This window comes from Bombus vancouverensis, chromosome 2 (assembly GCF_051014615.1).
Source record: "Bombus vancouverensis nearcticus chromosome 2, iyBomVanc1_principal, whole genome shotgun sequence".
NCBI lineage: Eukaryota > Metazoa > Arthropoda > Insecta > Hymenoptera > Apidae > Bombus > Bombus vancouverensis.
Window position 1 is genome coordinate 19,968,253 of NC_134912.1, and position 24,060 is coordinate 19,992,312.

Sequence of the window (24,060 nt, forward strand, 5' to 3'; positions counted from 1 at the left end):
GCTGACAAGTATTTGCCAGTAAAAAAAAGTGCTTGACAAAGATCATTTTTCACTAAATGAAAAGTCTGATAAGCATAATTCTAATGTTAAGTAGGCTGATTAGTAGGAAGTAAAGGGCTACTATAATAATTAGCTCGTAGGGTAAATTATGGCAAGAATCACTTGCTGGTATAAAAATTATGATATTTATTAGTGTTTGTAAAGATTATTGTCTTCCTAAATAGATGTACTTTAATTATTATTCTATTTATCTTTGGCTTTACGACTTTTTCTACATAATTTTGTACCAATTAGAAAGGATTTACTTCGAATAACTACATGACACCTTCGATTTTTTAAAATTACAATATCAATCATCGTCAACATTTTGCTTCGCTTAACGGAGCAGGATGAGGAGATTTTATCGGCTAAATTGCGACATATTCGCGAATAACAAGTACTATTTGATCATATGATCAACATATTGCCAGCAATACTGATTGATCCCTTTATAACCTAATATATGGAAACCTAATATGTGGTTTAAAGTATTTCGTTTTCGTTCCTGATAACAAAAGACGCGTTACAGTTAAAAACAATAAATTAGGAAACAAACGATATAACTTCAGGAACGCAACAGACGTATGTATACATATATCTATACATATCAGTACTTTACTTCGATATACCTATGTGTTCAATGTAGTTTCTCCTAATCGATAATAACAATTTAGAATAAACTTGACGATTCCTCAAGAAATCTCAATCATGAGATCAACAATGTATAAATGAGATTTTAATGTTAATCAAATCTTTCTTATATTTGAAAGTTTTTCCGTGCCAGAATCGTTAGTCTTGTGACCAGAATAACTCGCCAATTATAAAACGCAGGATGATCATTTCTTTAACGAAACCAGATAAAATTCATTCGTTGAAATGAGATGATAAACGCTTGCGTCACTTGGAATGAATTGTTCTATAAGTACTTCTCTTCAATCAATTGCGTCATAAATGCTTAGCTTATCTTTTGCTTTTCAGTTGATTTGATATTCTTATGAATGTAGACGAGAATCTTGGCAATTAAACGAAAGGTAGTAGAAGCGATCAAGAAAATTACGATCGTTAAAAACACTACAATATCCATATCGCAACGTTGATACCAAGGCTGAAAAGCTAGACTACTGCGAAGATGAGGGGCGCCTTTCGTTCGTATCACGTACTCTGTCCACCAAGCGAGATTCTCTACCGGATCGTACGGTGTATCCTGAACGACATTTCGGATGTAAAGTATCCTTTCTTTGTACCTGAAAACAAGCATAATAAGTTCAGCCGAAAATCACAATAGTACATTATCATCGACCAATATCATTGAAAGATTTACTAGAATAATCTAGTAGCTAAAAGGATTTCAAAATTTCAGCCTATTAATTCTTCTTCCATTTTGAATACTTTTCAACATGAAAATAACTTGATCACTTTCCATTTGTTATTCGAATGATTCTACAATCTCCATAAACTTACAGAAATAATACTTTAGAACACAGGAAACTTTATTCCAAAAATTCTGATTAATTGGGATTCAAACAAATTTTTCCAAAAGGATCGTGTGATTACAAAAACGAATACTCTGAAACTCGTCCGTCACTTTTAAAGATTAGGCAGTTCTAGCGCCGAACTCTCAAAAATAGCACAATTATAACAGAAAGTCAGTTTATACTTACTTTTTGTTAGTTATAAGCTCTGTAATAGCATTTTCAAGTTCATCTTTCTTAAGGGTTGTAATTTCCAAATATTTTCCAATGCCCAGAGCTTCCATTCTGGCTACTTGATAATCTTGATCGGCCAAAATTGCGAAACCAAGAACTGGTACTCCGTAGTGGACGGTCTCCTCGCTGCTCTGCAGGCCTCCTTGATAAATGAACAGCTTAATGTTCGGATGAGCTGTGGGTTAATATGATTCGTTAGATCATTTTTCATCGGGGAATAGTATCTGCGGTGTATAAATACTTTATTGAGAATAAGATCATACCGAGAATGCTTTGTTGTGGTAGCCATTTTCCGATGTAAACATTATCAGGTTTCCCGGGAAAATCCTCCTCGAATTTCCAGACGACTCTATACGGTAACTTGGCGAACACATCGCAGAACATGCGTCGGATCTCCAGTGGTAAACTTGCACTTCTTGCGTTACTACCAAGACTGAAGTAGATGAATCCATTTGTGGCGCCATCCAGAAATGCTTGTAAGTCCTATGACAAAATAGGACATCCTGATGAAAGATACATGTGTGTAAGAGAGCTCATTATGCATAAAAAATAATAACTAAGGGGAAGTTGGTTCTGTTACTATTCATGAATTTTGTGGTGCCGGTTTAGAAAAATTTATGAGTTAATTTACAAGTAAAAAACTTCAACAATAGTAAAAAAAATAGAGTCATCTAATGCATCTTATCCAATTCGTCATATCGTTTCATACTACAGTTTAGCTGTTACCCTTCTGTACTATTTATAATTTTACTAAACATACGAGTAATAAAATTGTATTTGTGCTAGATAAATCCTTATTTAATATGCACATAAATTTTATGTTATTGTATAAACCCTACCTTAGGCAGAGCTTTCGGAATTTTTTCTATGTGGGAAGCCGTAAACGTGATCATGTTCGCAAGTTTCGGTCGAGCCGGTGTCATAACGTCTGCCTGATTGATGAAAAGCATGCTAACGTTCTTCAATAAGTCCAGCAATGGTGGCAGAGGCCCAAAATATTTCTCGGCCAATTTCTGATGGTGTGGAACCATCTCATGATAGATGTAGTAGATGGTACGCCACATGGTGACGAAATTGCACAGTCTCTTGAAGAACGATAGATTCGTACCCGTGTTGTCTTCCATTTCCCACGTGTACTCGTGAGAAGGTAGGATCAATCCACCAAGAGCGTGTTCGTTAAAGCCAGCCAATCCTAATGAACTTATCCCTACGGTCATGCAAAATGTAATGGGGGTTAATTTTAATCTATTAATCAAATCACTTCTTATCTAAATGTTTCTATAATTATTATCTAATAACACTTAGAATATATGATATGTTTGATTTTTAATAGAAATGGATCCAGGTATTAAAATATGGATCTATAAATAAAGAAATTATGCTTCTGAAACTGTTACAAATCTGATTGATTTATTGCACGCTAATTTATTAGCCGGGAAAAATAAATAATTCACTAACAATATTATAGTTTGTCTATTTAGATATCTTTTATCTTTGCATGTAGTTCCATTTTTGTTAAAACCAAATTGAATCATACATTTACAAGCACTAAAACTGACGTAATTGAAATAGATTTCTTTCCATCATTAAATTTTGAGTTCACGATTGCAGAAATTTTTGGATGGGGGATGACACGGTTAACAAGTTAAAATGAGATTTTCTATAAACATAAAGCGTGTACGGTGGAAGGCCGTTGCCTACGTGACAGCGCAACATCTGAATTGCATTAAATAGCCACCGATATGTCCACCTCACTTACATGTAATCTTATCGAAATGTGTTACTTACATAGTCTAATTATTTCAAATTTTCAAACTATTAATTTAAGTAGTTTCAATTTTTACAGTTAGTTCAGTTGATTTAATTTTATACATTTAATTGTTTTATATATAATTATAAATATTGTATATAAAATTTTACGGTCTTGCATTTACGTTAAGGAGTCTGTCAGTATTTCTATGGATGTTATTGCTGCTATAATTTTTGTATTCGATAACATTCTCTATTTTTTTAAATGATATCTGATATTGGAGCGTTGACATTGAAAAATATCGATGGTATTACCATTCGTTCCTAATTAACTGTTTATACATATAGTTAATGAAATTCATGTTGGTTGTTTCTTAGCTTCAAGCTTCTATGTACCTAGTACATTCTCTTCCTGTTTTTTCTATTACCTTCCTCCTGATCGAATAGGTAACAATGCTATTACAGCCATACGTTTAATAGTAAATTTCGATACTTCTGCAAAATGAGTGATAGTTTCGAATATTTGGATGCTATTTCGGTGCCGCTTAGGCATTGCGTTGTTCGGTGGACGACGCTTTATATTGTCGCTTATTGACGCGAACATGTGTTTCAATTTTAACGACCATTTAGAGGTATGTTTCGTCAATAGATTATATTGCAAGTTCCTGACACTCTCATAGAAGATCTGGTGTGCGTGTGCGTGTGCGTGTATATGCCAAGTGCAATTGAGAGAGTAGGTTACATAAAGGAACGTTCTATTATACTGTTAATGCATGATTCTTTATTAAAACTACTACTATATAACTAGAACCAGTTGAATTTCAATAAAAAATATCTCAGATAGAACTAGGATGGTTTCTGCAGCATGATCTGACAAAATTGGTTCTTTTTAGGAGCATGCAAAGAAGACATATAAAGGTCATTCAAAGACCATTTTACACATGTCGGAACATTCTGCGTCGAAAAGTATTAAGAGGTACGTTCCACGTGCTTCACACTATATATTCGTGATTTTCAAAACGAAATAAAGGTAGAAAAACCAATACATACTTATATATTAAAGACGTACCTATTATTGGAACATTGAATCGATGTGCGAAAGCGTAAATGGATGGCAGAAATATGACCTCCGTCAGTAAGACGTCGAACGTTGCGTTGTTTTCTGGAGCATATAGCTTCCGCAGTTCTGTAGAATTGAGCACAGTATCTGCAAAAACTTCGCTCATAGGCAACATTTCTTCTTCGACAAAATAGGTCCAGCGTTTTCCCTCAAACCGCATTTGAACAAAATCTAAGCTCTTTATGATTCCGTAAGAATGGCTAATATCGATTTGCGTAAAATTCGGTGATTTGATATTTGGTATAGGGTCCGACGTGGCTAGCACAACTTCGTGACCTCGTTTGTGTAGTTCCAGCCATAATCGTCGGTACGGTATTTGATGACTGTAGGATGGTGTCGGAACGATGGCTAGAATCTTGTAACATTCCGACTGCTTCGCGATGCCCAAGACGCACAGAACGAACAACAGACTAGAGAGGTGGTGCTTCATATTCCTCGTATCAAGATAAACTGAAGCTGATCCCGCTTACGGGTCTATTAAAAGGGACATCTCCAAGCTATCGTCATATTACGCAATTTATCATTGATAATACGATATCGGTATGTACTGCAATTTTAAAATAGTATCCGTTATCTCTAAATTACCGTCGAATACCGCTAGTACTATTAACCATTACTATATGTAAGTGCAATGTACGTGTGCGCGATGGATATATTGTTTTGGCGTCTACGTTCTAATATATCATATCAAACATATCATATAGACCTTTTATTAAATTACAGATTTGTATTAATATTTGTTTAGTATATTATATATTATACGACATATTTGTCACAATTTCATATGTTACACAATTTAATGCATTGTGTTTGTACAAATCGATAGAACACAGTAATTCGAGGATTTGTAAAAAATTGTTTACAATCCGTAATGCGGATATATACATGACTATTTTTGACAGTAATCGTGAAAAATGTAAGCTTTTTGCTGCCTATAGCGTCCACCATTATTTGTTTGCTTTTCCTATAGAAAATACAATACGGATTAGAAACATGAAAAAGTGTGATATATATTACGATAAAAAGAACCCTTGTACGAATGTAATAGCGAGATAGAAAATCAATTGTAAGGATAGAATCTCTATCTCCATGTCATGTAATATAACATTGCATAACCATGTTGCAATCATACAACTCGCTATCATATTTAGTACACAATACTACTTCATCGATCAAATGGCAACGGCAGAAATCACTTATTAACATAAAACGACCAAATCAGCAAATAATAAACATCACGAAAAAGATTATTAGAAATATACAGTTGTATTCTATTACCGATTTACAGTATTAAAATGTTAACGCAGACTACTGTTATAGTGTTGTCATAAATCCAAATGCAAAGCTTCGTATGCAACAGGATTTAATGCACGTTCACTTTTATCATAAACGCTCATAACAGAACATAACGGATCTCTTCCATTTCTGAGGATATTTCTGTCCATATTAATTTTAATACGCAAAAATTAAATATGAACAATATTTTAATTAATGATTGGAATTTTGCTACTATATTTTTTATAACGATACTTTATCAATGTTTTATGAATAGAACATGAAGATATCATGTGAATATAAATCGTTCGAAGGTTTGCTAAGTACTTGTAACAATACTACGAAATTCTTTTCGGGCACATATTTTTTGTTATTATAGGAGAAATTGTTCGAAATGCCAGGCTAGAGAGATATAACATCAAAGATTATTTGCCATCTGAACGGTGGCTGACAAGTATTTGCCAGTAAAAATAAGTGCTTGACAAAGATCATTTTTCACTAAATGAAAACTCTGATAAGCATAATTTTAAGGTTAAGTAGACTGATTATTTGGTAGGAAGTAAAGGGCTACTATAATAATTAGCTCGTAGGGTAAATTATGGCAAGAATCACTTGCTGGTATAAAAATTATGATATTTATTAGTGTTTGTAAAGATTATTGTCTTCCTAAATAGATGTACTTTAATTATTATTCTATTCATCTTTGGCTTTACGACTTTTTCTACATAATTTTGTATCAATTAAAAAGGATTTACTTCGAATAATTACATGACGCCATCGATTTTTTAAAATTACAATATCAATCATCGTCAACATTTTGCTTCGCTTAACGGAGCAGGATGAGGAGATTTTATCGGCTAAATTGCGACATATTTGCGACTAACAAGTACTATTTGATCATATGATCAACATATTGCCAGCAATACTGATTGATCCCTTACAATATATGGTTTAAAGTATTTCGTTTTCGTTCTTGATAACAAAAGACGCGTTACAGTTAAAAACAATAAATTAGGAAACAAACGATATAACTTCAGGAACGCAACAGACGTATGTATACATATATCTATACTTATCAAAATCGTTAGTCTTGTGACCAGAATAAGTCGCCAATTATAAAACGCAGGATGATCATTTCTTTAACGAAACTAGATAAAATTCATTCGTTGAAATGAGATGCTTAGCGCTTGCGTCACTTGGACTGAATTGTGCTATAAGTACTTCTCTTCAATCAATTGCGTCATAAATACTTAGCTTATCTTTTGCTTTTTAGTCGATTTGATTTTTTTATGAATGTTGCCAACAATCTTGAAAATTAAATAAAACGTAATTGAAGCGATCAAGAAAATTGTGATCGTTAAGAACACTACAATGTCCATATCGCAACGTTGATACCAAGGCTGAAAAGCTAGACTACTGTGAAGATGAGGGGCGCCTTTCGTTCGTATCACGTACTCTGTCCACCAAGCGAGATTCTCTACCGGATCGTACGGTGTATCCTGAACGACATTTCGGATGTAATGTATCCTTTCTTTGTATCTGAAAGCAAGCGTAATAAATTCAAACAAAAATCACATCACATAGTACATCGAACAATGTCATTGAAAGATTTATTAGAAAATCTAGTAGCTAAAGGAATTTCAAAATTTCAGTCTATTAATTCTTTTTCCATTTTGAATACTTTTCAACATGAAAATAACTTGATTGCTTTCCTTTCGTTATTCGAATGATTCTACAGTCTCGATTAACTTACAGAAATAATACTTTAGAACACAGGAAACTTTGTTCCAAAAATTCTGATTAATTGGGATTCAAACAAATTTTTCCAAAATGATCGTGTTATTACAAAAACGAATACTCTGAAACTCGTCATTTTCATAGATTAGGTAGTTCTAGCGCCGAACTCTCAAAAATAACACAATTATAACAGGAAGTCAGTTTATACTTACTTTTTGTTAGTTATAAGCTCTGTAATAGCATTTTCAAGTTCATCTTTCTTAAGGGTTGTAATTTCCAAATATTTTCCAATGCCCAGAGCTTCCATTCTGGCTACTTGATAATCTTGATCGGCCAAAATTGCGAAACCAAGAACTGGTACTCCGTAGTGGACGGTCTCCTCGCTGCTCTGCAGGCCTCCTTGATAAATGAACAGCTTAATGTTCGGATGAGCTGTGGATTAATATGATTCGTTAGATCATTTTTCATCGAGGAATAGTATCTGCGATGTATAAATACTTTATTGAGAATAAGATCATACCGAGAATGGTTTGTTGTGGTAGCCATTTTCCAATGTAAACATTATCAGGTTTCCCGGGAAAATCCTCCTCGAATTTCCAGACGACTCTATACGGTAGCTTGGCGAACACATCGCAGAACATGCGTCGGATCTCCAGTGGTAAACTTGCACTTCTTGCGTTACTACCAAGACTGAAGTAGATGAACCCATTTGTGGCGCCATCCAGAAATGCTTGTAAGTCCTGTGACAAAATAGAACATCCTGATGAAAGACACGTGTGTGTAAAAGGGTAGATTTTACATAAAAAATAATAACTAAGGGGAAGTTGGTTCTGTTACTATTCATGAGTTTTGTAATGCCGGTTTAGAAAAATTTATGAGTTAATTTACGAGTAAAAAACTTCAACAATAGTAAAAAAACTAGAGCCACCTAATGCATCTTACCCAATTCATCATATCGTTACATACAGTTTAGTTGTTACCCTTCCTATACGATTTATAATTTTACTAAACAGACGAGTAATAAAATTGTATTTGTGCTAGATAAATCCTTATTCAGTATACACATAAATTTTATGCTATTGTATAAATCCTACCTTAGGCAGAGCTTTCGGAATTTTTTCTATGTGGGAGGATGTAAACGTGATTACGTTCGCTAGTTTCGGTCGTGCCGGTGCCATAACGTCGGCCTGATTGATGAAAAGCATGCTAACGTTCTTCAATACGTCTAACATTGGTGGCAGAGGCCCAAAATATTTTTCTGCCAATTTCTGTTGCTGAGGAAAGATCTCGTGGTAAACGTAATATAAGCTACGCCACATGTTGACGAAATTGTACAGTCTCTTCAAGAACGGTAGATTCGTTCCTGTGTTGTCTTCCATTTCCCACGTGTACTCGTGAGAAGGGAGAACCACTCCACCAAGAGCGTGTTCGTTAACGGCAAGTATCCCTAATGAACTTAACCCTACGGTCATGCAAAACGTAATTAGAGGTGATCTTAATCTATTAATCTAAAAGAAACTAACAATAAAGTAACCTTAAACATGGTTTCTTTTGAGATACTAAATATTCCAACAAATAGTTTACTTTGGTAATATGCAAATGTATATTCATATTTTTGCATCTCCAAATTTATAATAAATGCGTAGACGTTCGCGATCTAATCACGATATGATAATGAGTTCAATTATAATGATTTGGAAAAGTGGAAAGTGTATTCGGTAACTATATTTTTGAGAATGCTGAATGTTTAGTTCTAGAATACGATATGTCTTTTTTAATTTATAATGTTATTTTCTAAATGAATCACATTCGAAATGCCTTTTCATTTAATTACTTCAAATGTCAGAAGACATATAAAGGTCGTTTGGAGGATCTTTTACACATGTTGATTCTTCGGAACATTCTACGTCAAAAAAGCATTAGGTTGCACGTGCCACGTGCTTCACACTATATATATTCGTAATTTACATAACGAAATAAAGGTAACGAAACTAATAAATACAAAAATGATTGTTAAAGGCGTACCTATTATAGGAACATTGAATCGATGTGCGAAAGCGTAAGTGGCGGGCGCGAAGAGGAATTCCGTCAAATAGACATCGAACGTTGCGTTGCTGTCTGCAGCATACAGCTTCCGCAGTTCTGTAGAATTGAGCACCGTTTCCGCAAAAACCTCGACTATAGGCAACATTTCTTCTTCCACAATATGCAACCAGCGTTTTCCCTCAAATCGCATTTGAACAAAATCTAAACTCCTTATGGATCCGTAAGATTGGCTAATATCGATTTGCGTAAAATTCGGTGATTTGATATTTGGTATAGGATCCGCCGTGACTAGCACAACTTCGTGACCTCGTTTGTGTAGTTCCAGCCATAATCGTCGGTACGGTATTTGATGACTGTAAGATGGTGTCGGAACGATGGCTAGAATCTTGTAACATTCCGATTGCTCCGCGATGTACAAGACGCACACAACGAACAACAGACTACAGAGGTGGTGCTTCATATTCCTTGTGTCAAGACAAACTGAAGCAAGTCCTGGTTGTAGGTCTACTAAAAGGGACGCCTCCAGGTTATCGTCATTTTACATAATCTATGTAATAATGATAGGATATCGGTATACATTATAATTTTAAAATGGTACCCGTCATCGCTGAATTACAGTCTCATATCGCTAGTACAGTTAACTATTATTATGAGTAATGACAACATATGTTTGCGGAGTGGATTTGTTGTTTTGACATCTATATCTTACTGCATATGCATATCATATAAATCTTAGCAGTGATTATTAAATTGCGGGCTTTTATGCTATATCCATTTGGTATATTATATATTGTACGATATATTTATCGATATTTCATATATTAAAAAATTAATGCATGGTTCATCATTTGTAAAATTTGTGTTTGTACAAATCGATAGAAGACAGAATTCAAGGATTTGTAAAAAATTGTTTACAATCGATAATAGTGATATACACATGGCTATTTGCAAAAGTAATCGTAAAAGATGTAAACATTTTGCTGCCTTTAGTGACCCCCATCCCTTTTCCTATAAAAAGTAGAATACAATTTGAAAGCATGAAAAAGTATGTAAATATCGTGATAAAAAACACTTCATCGATCAAGTGAAAATGACAGAAATCACTTGTTACATAAAAAGATCAAATCAGCAAATAATAAACGTCACGAGAAAGTTTATTAAAAATATACAGTTGCTTCCTATGATCAGTTTACGGTATTAAAATGATGACACAGACTAGTGTTATATTGTTGTCATAAATCCAAATGCAAAGCTTCGTATGCGACAGGCTTTAATGCACGTTCACTACACATTGACTTTTATCATAAGCGAAATTTTGCAGATTAGATTATTTGTATATGGCGACTGTTCAGCGTTTATAAGGATAATAAAACAATGAGGGAAATGCACAAACATTGTAAAATCAATGTCAATACAGGAAAGGCCAACGATGAAGCTTTTACTTATGAGAATCCAAACAGCGTAAACGCGACGCTTTAACATAATGTAAGTAAAATAGATTATTACTTTACTATATCGTCTATAATCAGAGAAGAAAGATCCATTGCATAAATCTAAGGTACAAATAAAAATTCTGTAATACGAAAAAAATGATTTATATCAATGACATAAAATTTCAATTATATGACCCGGATGAAAGAAGAAATAGATAACCATATACGAATGATCGCAATGAGACTATTCTCTGTCGTTTGACGCAGTGAAATTCGTTTGAAAGTAAGAGAAGCGGATCTGGTGGCGGGCAGCGAACCGTACCGGAAGAAAAACATCTATCAACGACAAATAGCTGCCCGTCACGAGGCCGCAGGCTGGCGGTTTCGTTTCTCCGCGACCGAGAAAGTGTAAAATCCCAGGACGGTCTGTCGCAACGTAACACGAGGCGAAACGATTTTCTGCGTCCAGGTTTGTCAAGTTTCTTAACCGCCCCCGTGGGCACGTTGCTCGCCTCCGGTTAAATCACCGATAATTGCTCGAACGATCGTAGCCTGGAATTCAATTTCCTTGCAAGTTCGCGAAAGAGATCGAGAAACCTGGACAGCTTTTCACGCGGAACACCAAAATTGGATTCTTTTTAAGCGAAACGATCGCGAATCGTCTAGTAAGTTTCTAGGGAATTTCCAGACGATTTTCACTATCGGCATTCGGTGGAAATCGTTAACTGCTCGAAGATCGTTGTCGACTAGAAATTGACGTTACGATGACGCAGCAATCATGGAATATTAGAAACATTGTGAGTTATGAAACGGTGTTTGCATGACAAACGTCGTTGAACATCTTTTCCTCGTCTCTCATGAAGGAACAAAATTCGTCATCTTCAAAGATATACTTATACATTGCAAAGTCCTAACATATGAAATATGTTGAAAATGTTGAAATATGAATATGAAAAGTCAAAATCATTATTTTTTAATCTTTATGTATGTATCATTTTATATCATTTTAAAGTTGAAATGCGATCTATATCCGATTACATACAATCGTAACTTTTTAATATTAACGTTTAGTCTACGTTACGGCGCGTGCGCAGCGCGGGACATGACAGTGTTATTCATAAAGCCATACATCATTTTTTACGCGTACGAAGTCTAATTTTTCTATTTGCTATTATCTATTGGATGACAACTTCGTTTTATAAGTATATATAACATCGAAAGTACTTAAAAGAAAATCTTGTCGAAAAAAACCTACACGTTTTATTCAGAATTTCTCCTTATGCTCATCCCATGTTCAGGATTTATGTTTTTATCTCTTTTATTTATTTATACTTTTACACGTTTATATCTTCATATGCTTATAAATCTAAGAAATTCTGATTTTCCTAACACCAATATAAATAACACCAAATAAAACACCCAGCATGTATTGATATGCGTTTCATAAAAGTTCATTGCGTGTTATGATCGCTGGCAAAAATCACCGTACCCTCGAGGGCTGGTAACGTGGGGGTAGCCACTTGCTGAAGGGGTTTTATATTGAACTGACCACCTTTGCAAGCTCAAAATGTATAATCGATAAATCCACGTGTTTCTCCTACGTTAACAACTATCGTATCAGGGATTATAAGAGCCTTATCTCGAGTAGTTTCCAGTTAGTGTGTATCAATAGTTTGTTATTAATCCCGCGATATTTAAGCCGTTATCAACTCAGAAACATTCGCACCATCCACACTCAGTTTTGTAATACAATCCGCTGTCTAATAAATATCACAATTCTTTATACTTGCACGTGATCCTCGTTATCCCTTATCTTACGCGTTAATTATATCTAGTAGCCTCTTTTATTTTACTAGCTACTATTTTACTAGCAAATACTTATCAGCTTATCATACCAGTAGCAAATAATCTTTACTGCTATATCTCTCGTAGATCTCGGTCTAGTGTCTCGAGCAACGATGATTAAATTATCTAAACTATAAACACGGCGTATCGTATCGAACATTTTGTAACAAATAGAATAAAATTTTGGAATTTCAAGGATTCAATTAATCGTACGAATTGATGCGAACGAACGCATCAATCGGAGCGATTTCCGTGAAGAATCGAAGCGCGAATGTATTCGTGTTCAAGCAAGAGAAACGAATCCTTGAAAGACAAACATTTACCAGCGAATTGAAGCTGATACGGACTGCTTCTGGCTCGACGGCGTCGTTAGACAGCTAGCCGGATTCCGCGAGGAGTTTGCGTATATAGCCGCGACATATGCAACGGATCGTCGAGCTCGTCTTGCACGATCGCGCAATGCTCCGATGGCTTGCCAAAGTAGCATCGATCTCTTCCATCTCGTCGAAGAAATTGCTCGGTTACGCGTATACCGTGAAGCGTGTCCGCACACACCACGCATACATCCTGTGCTATGGAAAACCGTGAATCCTACGAGTTCGACGCTTCACGCGATGTTGCTGTCGCTGTTCTTGCGAAAATCCTGTCTGAGGAACGACTGATCGCTTGTCGCGGTATAAATTTCAGACGATAAGCAGAAATTTCTATAGTGATAAAAAAAAAAAAAAAATGAACGAGTTAACAAGATAGTATATTTGAGATTTTGGGTCTATAATCTTTGAATTTATGAAACAAATTGTGCAATTAAAATTGTGTTTATCGAATATAGAATCGAACGTAGAGTAATAAAAAATAGAATTGAAAAGTTCTGTCTGATGCCCGTATTGTATTTTTATATAAAGAGTACGATATGCTTAGCCAAAATAATGAAATTATGTTCATCGTTTGGAACTGAATATTTGCCCAACGTTTCGTCCATGTTGCAATCTACCTTTTCAGGACAGTTTTGAAACTCATAATTGTGACTCGCTAAATTTTCCTAATTATCAATTCTGCATACAATTTTGATTTATAGCTTTGCATCTTTCTACAAATTCTTTCTTCAGACATTCCAGCATAAATAAAGTTTAACACCGTTGATTTTATAATCTCCCTATAATATCCTTCATATATAGAAAAGTAATAAAGATTAGGGGAATGTCATTTGTTGTTCTCGTGAAATTATGCATTTTCATCGTGATTGCATGAGCGTATTCGTCGAATATCAGACGAAACTCGGTGAAATTGCTTCAAACGTGTAATGCTAAACCCCACTCTTAGGCGTGTATCGGTGAAGTTATCAGTCGTTGCAATAAAAATGATAGACCAACGATGGCACTGCCAGCTGCGTGACTTTCATGATTTGACGGAAGTAGTTGGTAAACGTGATTAGATAGACTTATGTGTATTTAAACCATATCTCCAGCGTTTTACGAAATTGCTACTTAAATATGTATGTAAGTTATTCTCATCATAGCATCTATGTAAGCGTTAGGTTTCTCCCAACATAACGATCGAATCTTCGAATATAGTAAATCGTTCGAATAATAATACGTTCTGATAGCGATTATTCGAATATTCAAAGTTCCATTGTATCTCGTACATACATCGATGCTTCTGTCATCCAAGGGATATTAATCGCTTTCGGTAGAGCACGCGAGCGATTTATGGAGCACCCTGTCACGAATGGGATTCTTTCAACCAAGTTGATCGGGCGACTCGGCTATGTTCAAGTTGCCACCCACCATTCTTCCTATGTTGTGTCTCGTGCAGGGTCAGGTAGCATAATTAAGAATAACCTCGATCCTTGTTGACTCACGCGTGTCTCCATCTCGGTACCACCTGGCACTCGCGTTTACAGACATGCAAACCACTTTCGTCGTAGTCACCACATTATCCCATAAAAATCTCACTTTTTGCACGATATCACCAGTTAGTAGTAAATCATGCTGCGTTCTTCGATCCATTAAAAAGCCAATCGTGTTCTTTTACCGTCAACTTTCTTAATTTTTAGAGAAAATTTTCCACTTTAATCTTTCCATCAGCTATCATGGGTGAAATTTCATCATCATTGTTCTCCAACAATACCATCGTAATATTGTTTGTAATTATTGCAAATACTAACTTTTCCGGTATTTTATATATTACATCGAATAATGATAAGACAGTCGCATTTGTTCGATTTTATTGACTTCTTATTCTTAGTTAGTATCTTTGGATCATAGATAGCTACGATAATCTGAGTTATGCTTTCATTAGATTGTTTGTTCTTTGAATACTTAATTCTCTTATATTCTACTAGGTAGGCTCGCCTCCCGAAAATCAAACACTTTTACATTAAACGCGGATAAATGTCGGAAAGAATAACAGGAAACACGAATCTGTAACGTTCGCGATAATTCCAATTGAAAACATTGCATAGAAACGTGACATAAAAGTGTTGCAAATTTTGGCTAATCTTTTTATACATATAGGCTAGATATTTTACGCGATAAGCGTCATTCATGGTATATACTAGTGATTTTAATACACCCATTATTAATAAATACAACTTATTCTATTGTAGTCACATATTGGTATCATTCGTCTATTGAGGCTCATTAGAAAGTTATTAAAAAACATAGGTATTAATTGAAGGTTAGAGTAAGAAAATGAACTTTTGTCCATGATAACACAAATGTGACTTTTTTGTGTTTCTCTCACGATATTACAGATCTTGTTGCTTAATAGAAATAAAAATGAAATATGAATAGTTGGAGATAATAACAAAATTAATTAGCCTGTACTCGTATTGCAAAATGCTTTCAATTACGGAACAGAATTTGCATGATCATCCCGTGACTATCTGAACATTTCAGTTGAATTACGCAAATGCGGATGCAAAAAAAGGTCATATCACGATTACATCGCGCATTCTTCTGTTATTTGACGTTTCTGAGGTTAAATGAGATTCATGAGCAGCTCTATTTTAATAGTTTTATTAGCATATTGCACTTAAGTAAATGTCAAGTGTTATCTATACTGATAACATATTGCATAAGATTGTTACGCGTTAATTAAGAAAATCTGTGATTAGCGGTTTGAATAACTCGTCTTTCTTAGTATGGCCTATGAAATCTTATTCTGGTTAAAAACTCTTATGCTCATTTTGTTGAAACATTTTTTACTGATTTCATTTTTTAAGGCATATTCTGTTGTTTTCAAAAATATAGTTTCGTGACATTGTCTTAAGGTTGAGTTCGCTGTATCTATAACTCAAATCAAACGTATGGAGACACAGGTCGATGATAAGAATATGACATTGGCACCTGCCGATGTGATATGTTTGTTCCAAACTCGAAACCGATTCGTAGCGGTATCTTTCGAAGAAAGTCACGCCGATATGGGCAACGACCTCGTGCCGAGCGATTCACAAGGAGTTTGTGCTTTTAGATTTCATTTTATTTTACAGGCTGATGCACGTTCTTTGTGTTTTCAGTGGAAACGTTCATCGGTTTTGGCAATACCGATCGACATAGTGAGGACACACCTTTAGACTTGCAATTTCCATTTCCATGGCATATTTACTTACCTATGATATATGTATGTATATTTTGATATCTTCGTTATATATTTATTCATTATATCGTTTTGTATTTGTTGAAAATACAAGATTATCCCAACTTTATGATACGGATAGCACATCTGCTATTTTCTTGAGAAATTGGAATTTCTCGCATCGCACATTATAAAAATTTACGATTCGGATCACGTCGACAATATAATTAGCATCTTTAAGCGCTCGATGGCTTCGCTCAATAGCAGACGACGTGTTACAAACTTCGACCCTAGATTAGAATTCGACAATAGAACACCGGATGAGGTCGCCAACGGGACGTTACGCTACGCATCCTCGACCAGGTACGTACAAGACGTACCAATAGTTCAACATAGAATATAAGCACCAGGCGCTTCGAGAATAGGACTCTTACGTTTCATATCTCTTACGTTTCATATTCTTTTGTACTAAACATTTCAAATGAACGTAAAAATGACAAGCAAACTAGAACTCTTTAAACTCCCTCCAGTTTGAGCGTTAATATCTTTCAAGGTTCGCGACCTAACCGAACAGTTTTCAATTTAACTGATCGTCACCTAGTTGAGAGAACGCAACAGTATTTCTTTCATTTCTCTTTCCAAATATTTGTTTGTTTGTTTGTTTCTTTCAAACAGCTTTCGCTTCTTTCTGTCAACATCTCTAGTTTATGCAATTGCTAAAAATCTACGAAATCTTGTGAATCTAATTTTCGAAATTTATTATAATATATTATTATTATTATTATTATTATTATTATTATTATTATTATTATTATTATTATTATTATTATTATTATTATTATTATTATTAGAGTAACGTGAAGAATCCGATAAAAAATTTATTATTGCATTGTACTATGTAATATAGTGGTGCAATACAGCAATTACTTGCAACAACTAAGCACTTTCAATATCCAAGTAAAGATAAGACTCGAAATGATATCGCATATTCATTATCGTGACACGCACTTTTGCTTATTAATATAAGTAGTGTAATCTTTATGATAAACATCAATGTTAACATTCATAACTCTGATAAGAAAGCGTTAATTTGGGTTCCATTTATTCCTTAAAAATCATATCGATATTTAATTATTTAATTGTATAGATATGATTTGGAATAATGTGAGATTTGCTTAGAAAGAGAAAGAAAAAATTTGATATCCCGTGATAAATCTTTATCGTGACACTATAAGCATTTTTGTTCGATGTAGACCGTAGATCGTTTTATGGTCTTCGATTTTTATCATATCAAAGCTGTAATAATTAAACAAATCCGCGATAGATATAAGTAGAAAATAATTATCTTTGCCAATTTTTCCATCATTGAATTAAGTCGCTTATCTATTATAAAACCGAACAATAAACGATTTCTATAAGGAAATGATTGAAGTTGCAATGTAAAACTACATTTTGTGTATTAAATGGTTTCACCGTGGTTCCCGCAAAGTTGAAAACTTTTTCCATATACAGGACGAAGACGGCCTTTACAAATACGCGCATGAACATTTGATTACTTTAAAAATAATTAATTATGGTGTTGCACATATAAATGAAAATAAAAATGATGCTACGTTGTAAAGAACGTAGTAGATACATTTGTTACATAATATACATAGTACAATTCTAAGGTAGCATTTATATCAAATGCCTGAAATAATAAAGAAAATACCTAATAAGTAAATAATGAAGAAATTACAATTACCTAGATATGGAAATCAATCGAAATTGACAAATAACATGTGCGTGAAATGTTTCTACTTGGAATCGTGCAAGTATCGATGACTATAATTATGCATCTGACACGTTGCGATTATACGAATACATTGAAATTTCCATAAATATTAACCCAGGACGGTATTAATCTTCCATAGCCTGTAATTATTATAACTACATATTAGAAGTACATACATATTATTTGGTAAGAGTCACACGGACATTTGACGTTGATAAATTCATGGCGTAGATCATAAAACAGAAAATAAAAAAAGAAATATGGAAGCATTAAAATGTAGAGTGTGCAGTAACAGAGTAACATTTGGAGTGGAATGACTTTGCACAAATGTCGGTTAATTCTGTGTTAGGAAGAAGTTATCCTAAAAATTTATCATATGTTATTTTTACCTTGTATAATTTATTGAATTTTGACTGGAAATTTGATAGCAAAGTTTATCCTTATTTCATGAAAGAGAAGTATATTTGAACTTGTTAACCGAAGTAATTAATTGATTAGGAAATACTGTTTTAATATTTGAAAGTTATGCTGTTTCAGGTTATTCATTATATCTCGTATAACATTTTTTTATGCATGTTTAATGGTCAGACTTTATCACTTTCTCGATATTTCAATAAACCATCCATCACAATTACCAAATACCAACAGATTCGTGTTTCGTGTAATATTTATATTTAAATTATATTAGTCAGTTAGCTGTCAGCTACGATAGTTAAAAATACACATGGAAACACATGCAATACGCAAAAACAAAATGACACAGATTGACGAGACGACGAAGATTCATGTCAAAACATATGTACGAGAACAAATTCATCTAAATTGACAGACAACAACGATCTGTAGTAAATCATGAATACATATGTTACGTTAAAAAAAAACATTGTACAAACTGACAAAATGACGATGATTCGTGTCAAAGAACCGTATCACGCTATATATTTAGTATAGAAAAAAAAGATTATAAATTCTATGACACGTTTATAATAATTTTCTTATTAAATCGTGTTAACTTACCGATCAAAAAATGATCTTTTCAACGAACCAAAATACTATCAATAAGAATAAAGAAATTGATACGAAGAATATTATAATTAGTTTAATTATATAAGAGGGTCCTAATAAATACTAAAAATAAAATCACCATTAATTAATAATGCTACAAAAAATCAGTAGTAAAAGATATATCACGTTCGAACAAAATCATGTAATCAGTCCATATATTTAACTTTATAGATGCGATATCGCATTAATTACGATTCAGATCGTCACTATCAGAATCATAACATCACTCTCATTCGCCTCATGGAAACCAGTCAGAATCGCAGCGTATCTTCTAAATTTACGAGTTGTATCTGGAAGCTACGTTTCATTCGAATTTTCATACATGTCGTTCAAACGTCTCTCCCCCTGCTTTCTTTCCCTTTCGTTCCTTTATATAGACATTATATATCTCGTATTTTCTTTGCTTTCCTTTTTTTTTTTTTTTTTTTTACTAGGCAAACCATGACATCGCGATATCTCTCGACGGGCAATAGACGACCGACGCGAACTTTACGAACGTCCTTCGGAAGTTTTTCCAGTGCACGCGTATTGGACGCGGATAAACTAGAAAATATTATCCCGCCGTTATATCGTTGTGCCTTTATCATGTCGCGTTTCTCTTCGGTGAATCAGCGCACTCGTCGCTCTGTAATGAACACCAGATACATACATCGTGCTACATACTGCTGGCTTCGTCTGATTCCTCGTAATTCAAGACGAGCAGCATCGTCGTATGCTGCGTATTCGCTTGTTCCTGCGGCTCGTTGATTCAACGACGTCGTTTCCTTTCGTTTGCTCGTGCGTGAAATTGCAACGAGAGATAGTTTAACAGTGAAAAACATGAAAAAATCACGGGTTTCAGAATCTTTTGCTACTACAATTAGTAGAAACACATAATAGTATAAGTATACTTATGTACATTTATATATGTAGGATATTTTAGTATGTTTATAATAAGTACATATATGTGGTATATTTATATTTTCTTTTTAATTATAATTATCCGTGTATAGTACTGGTTTACTGTATAAATTTAGTCGCTCACCAAATCTTCCAATTAACCCTCAATCTGAAGATCCTCATTAACTTTTTGCATCACTCAGAGTTACTTGTTTCGTCGATTAAAAAATTTCCCCCGTGCTTTCTAAGAAAATTATGCAACAATTACGTATCTTGCCTTTTTTCCTGCTCAATTACGATAATTCATCGTATGTAAAATAACAGATTACCTTATGAAGGATATACCAAAGTTTCCATTGTTTGCATATACAATAAATAATAGTGTGTGTTATTGTTATATATATTAAAAGGTATTTTTGTTCTATTTGTGCTACTTTATTTACGAGAAGAACAATATACGCATGTTAAGACACTCAGTCGTGTTCCATCGTGAATTTTCCTTTTTTCAATCCCATTTCCTCTCTTGGCGTAAGAACAGCAAAAAACAATATCGGCAACAATATGAACAACTAAGAGAAAAAGAAGACAGCGAGAAAAGGGCGGAAAAGAAAAGGAACGGAGGTAGGAAAAAAGTTCGATTACGCGGCGTCATCGGACCAGCATTGGTGCGTTTCACGGCTGTTTGCGTCGATTCCTTTTTTCCTTTTCTGGCGCGCATTTCACACCGCCAACTTTAATGAGATACGCGCGGAGGTGTGCATTATCGACTCGTGGGGCAGGAGAGCGTAGCCGGTCGCTTTGCCCGGCGGAACGCGATTGTCGCCGTTGAAATTTTCATGCGCGACTTGTCCGAACCTATGTATACGTTGCGTATACACCTCAACGACCATGGAGACGGCCACGGTTTCACCAAGCTTGTCGTGTCCCGAGAATTCTCACGTTATCTTTTTCCTCTTCTCTTTGTTTCTTCTCTTGCTACATTTTTCTCCTACCTTCATCCTCTTGTTACATTTTTCTTCTTCCTTCATCCTCTTGTTACATATTTCTTCTTCCTTCATCCTCTTGCCTACTTTATTTTTTGTTGCGCGCATGTAGCCGCGATGCGATTGTCTTACTTTATGCGCTACACGATGACGCAACTTTGCGCGATATGCTTATTAACCCTTAGCGGATGAAACGAAGCTCAAAAACGTCGGTATTTATAAAACTATTCCAAACTTAAAAAAATAATCCGCTGTGTATCAGCTACAGTGACGCTTATTTTAAATTTCGATGTAAAATCTCACCGTTATTTAGTTCATCGCTTGTTATGCAACGACTATGAAGATCAAACGCTATTGCAAACAATTATACAGGGTGGTTGGTAACTGGTGGTACAAGCGGAAAGGGGGTGATTTTACGCGAAAAAAGAAGTCGAAAATATAGAATAAAAATTTAAAAATTTAAAAATTTTAAAAATTAAAAAATTAAAAAAATAACGTCAATCGAAACAACGATCTACAGTGAGATCCGTTATAACGAGACGTGATAAAGTGCACGCGTACCGAGCGAAAATTCAAAGTCGATTTTCTCGAAAACAAAGCCTCAAACGAAAAAATTTTATGCTATATTTTTGACTTCTTTTCTCGCGTAGAATCACCCCCTTTCCGCCTGTACCACCAGTTACCAAACACCCTGTATAAAGAAATAATCTTTCAACCCTTAACGAACATAACCCGGTCCGCCTGTAACGATTCCCGGGAAAATATCAAGCTCTTTACATCTCAAAATTTCTTTCCTTTCTTCTCTTTTTCCTTGTTCGAAGATAAACGGTGCTAGAGTACGGATCCTCGGACGGGATATGAATCACACGTCGGAATCCAGTGCAATCTGTCTGCCAGACGGTTTGCTTCCGGTGTCGTTTATCGAGTACGCGGCGATCGGATAGAACACGCGTGGCTGTGTACTGTGTATACACGCACACGAGGAATCCCGATGGAATCCCGACGGAATAGGCTAAGAGAGCACTTGAGGATGCCTAGTCTCTGGCAGTGAACGGCGGCACGAGTGGCGGACATTTCGGTGCCTCCAAAGCTCATTGGTCCGCAGCTGACGTGTACAAGGAAATGGCATTTAACGGATTAAAAGCGGCCATCCAGACAGCTAGCGCAATAGTTCCCGATAACGGCTGGCTAGAGTTAGAATATTTTTTCCCCGTTCCCCTTCTATCCTTTTTTTTTTTTTTTTTGTTGTGTTTTTCTACTTTTTGCTTTTTGCTTCTATTTTTCCCCGTGTTTCTTTTTTAGATCGTTTTTTGGTTTCTCGTCGAGCATTCGTTTTTTTTTTCATCCCGGGCTCGCTTCGCTCGCGTACACGCGCGACCAGCCTATTGATTTCGCACAAAGTGCCGACCATTCCAACCTACGAATCACTTTACTTCGATCGAACCATCACCGATAAGGATATCGACGATACTCGCGATTTCAGGAAGTAAGTGAAAATGAACGATTAAGATTTGCTGATCTGATTCTTTGCGTTTGTTAACAGGAAACTCGAAGAAAATGATGGATCGTGGCACTCGGTTAAATGGAGAACACTCCTGCGGTCGCAGGAAGGGTGTATCATAATTTAAGACCTGTTCGCGGCGGTGATGCTGGTTCGCTGAGTAGGTGTTACGATTGATGGTTGTTGGGAGTTTGAACATGTTTTCTACGGTGAAGTTTTGTGGTAAGTGGTTTAACGATTGAATGTAATCTTGAGAAACAGAATGTGTTTACACCTGATATTATAGTTCTCTTAGTTTATTATCGTTCTATTATAATTTTTTTAAATTATAGTTATATTAGTTGATTCGAGGCTAGTAGTTCCTTAATTGAATATATCAATTTTCTAATCATTCTGCCATAATCATTTCATAAATATATATGTATATGGTGTTCACATTTCCTAAGATAGTTTCTGTAAAAAAAAAAAAAAAAAAACGATAAGAAAATATTATATCGTATGCAGTTTTATATAAAAGTACCATTGTTAAAATATGCTGTAAATCCGTTTCGGTTAACAGGAGAAGGAACCTTGAGGACAAAAAACAGGGCGTTACAAGTTCAAAAGCATCTCTTTGTATAAATAAAATTTTGTTAGAAAAATTATTTTATATATAGAGTCATACAGTTATGTAGATAATGTAGTACATAAATCAAGAAAACCATTATCACGCCGCAAGTGATAAGTATAATACAACACGCATTTCGTGTAACCGTATCATGCCACGACCTTTTAGCAGAGACAGCCGCAACGAAAGACTTTAAGCACCAACCCCGCCTTCCTCGGTTTCTTCTCTTTCTACTCTTTCGTTGTTACGTTGCTCATAAAAGTTCTCTGCGCTCTTATGTAATGTGTAATGTTTCCTAATAACGACCTTATATCTACAACTTTTACAACGACTTATACAACGATCATTTTTCTTATAACAACGGAGAATCTAAAGAAAAAAGCACAAGAAGTTGACGACTGTCGAATATAAATCGTTCTGGAGCATCCAAAAAATTTAATTTGCCTGCTCTATGTAGCTCTATAAAACGTAGACTAAGAACATAAAAACGAGACACTCGGTTGAAGGTGAATAGAGTTTCTAATACAAAGAAGCCTTGTAATATCGTCGTCGTGAAATGGCAAAAATATTTTTCGTGGAAAAACACACGGGAGTCTCGCGGCTCTGTAATAACCTTTCACCCGTGACACACAGATGAAGAAAATAACGAAATTTTCAAACTCGATGATGTCAACGATTGGTTTCGCTACGTTAACGAGATTTATGCAGTCGACGCGTCGGTCTCG

The 24,060-nt window shown here is 34.9% G+C and overlaps 1 protein-coding gene across 1 annotated transcript; it reads right to left on the minus strand.

Annotated features, from left to right (window-relative positions):
- Window positions 1-225: 225 nt before the first annotated feature.
- Window positions 226-10,185, minus strand: LOC117157924 (uncharacterized). Its single transcript, XM_033336272.2, has 10 exons — window positions 9,652-10,185; window positions 8,721-9,088; window positions 8,147-8,366; window positions 7,839-8,058; window positions 7,145-7,428; window positions 4,564-5,070; window positions 2,585-2,952; window positions 2,009-2,228; window positions 1,701-1,920; window positions 226-1,283 (listed from the first exon to the last, which is right to left on the minus strand). The coding sequence occupies exons 1-10, from the start codon at window positions 10,130-10,132 to the stop codon at window positions 995-997; spliced, it is 3,177 nt and encodes a 1,058-aa protein (XP_033192163.2). The 5' UTR covers window positions 10,133-10,185; the 3' UTR covers window positions 226-994.
- Between the last annotated feature and the right edge of the window lie 13,875 nt (window positions 10,186-24,060).

Excerpts from the sequence above, each read along its gene's own strand:
- LOC117157924 (XM_033336272.2), bottom strand. The coding sequence starts at position 10,132 with ATGAAGCACCACCTCTGTAGTCTGTTGTTCGTTGTGTGCGTCTTGTAC. Across the intron at positions 9,089-9,651 it reads ATTCAATGTTCCTATAATAG|GGTTAAGTTCATTAGGGATA; the intron begins GTACGCCTTTAA and ends GCATGACCGTAG. Across the intron at positions 7,429-7,838 it reads GAGCTTATAACTAACAAAAA|ATACAAAGAAAGGATACATT; the intron begins GTAAGTATAAAC and ends GCTTGCTTTCAG.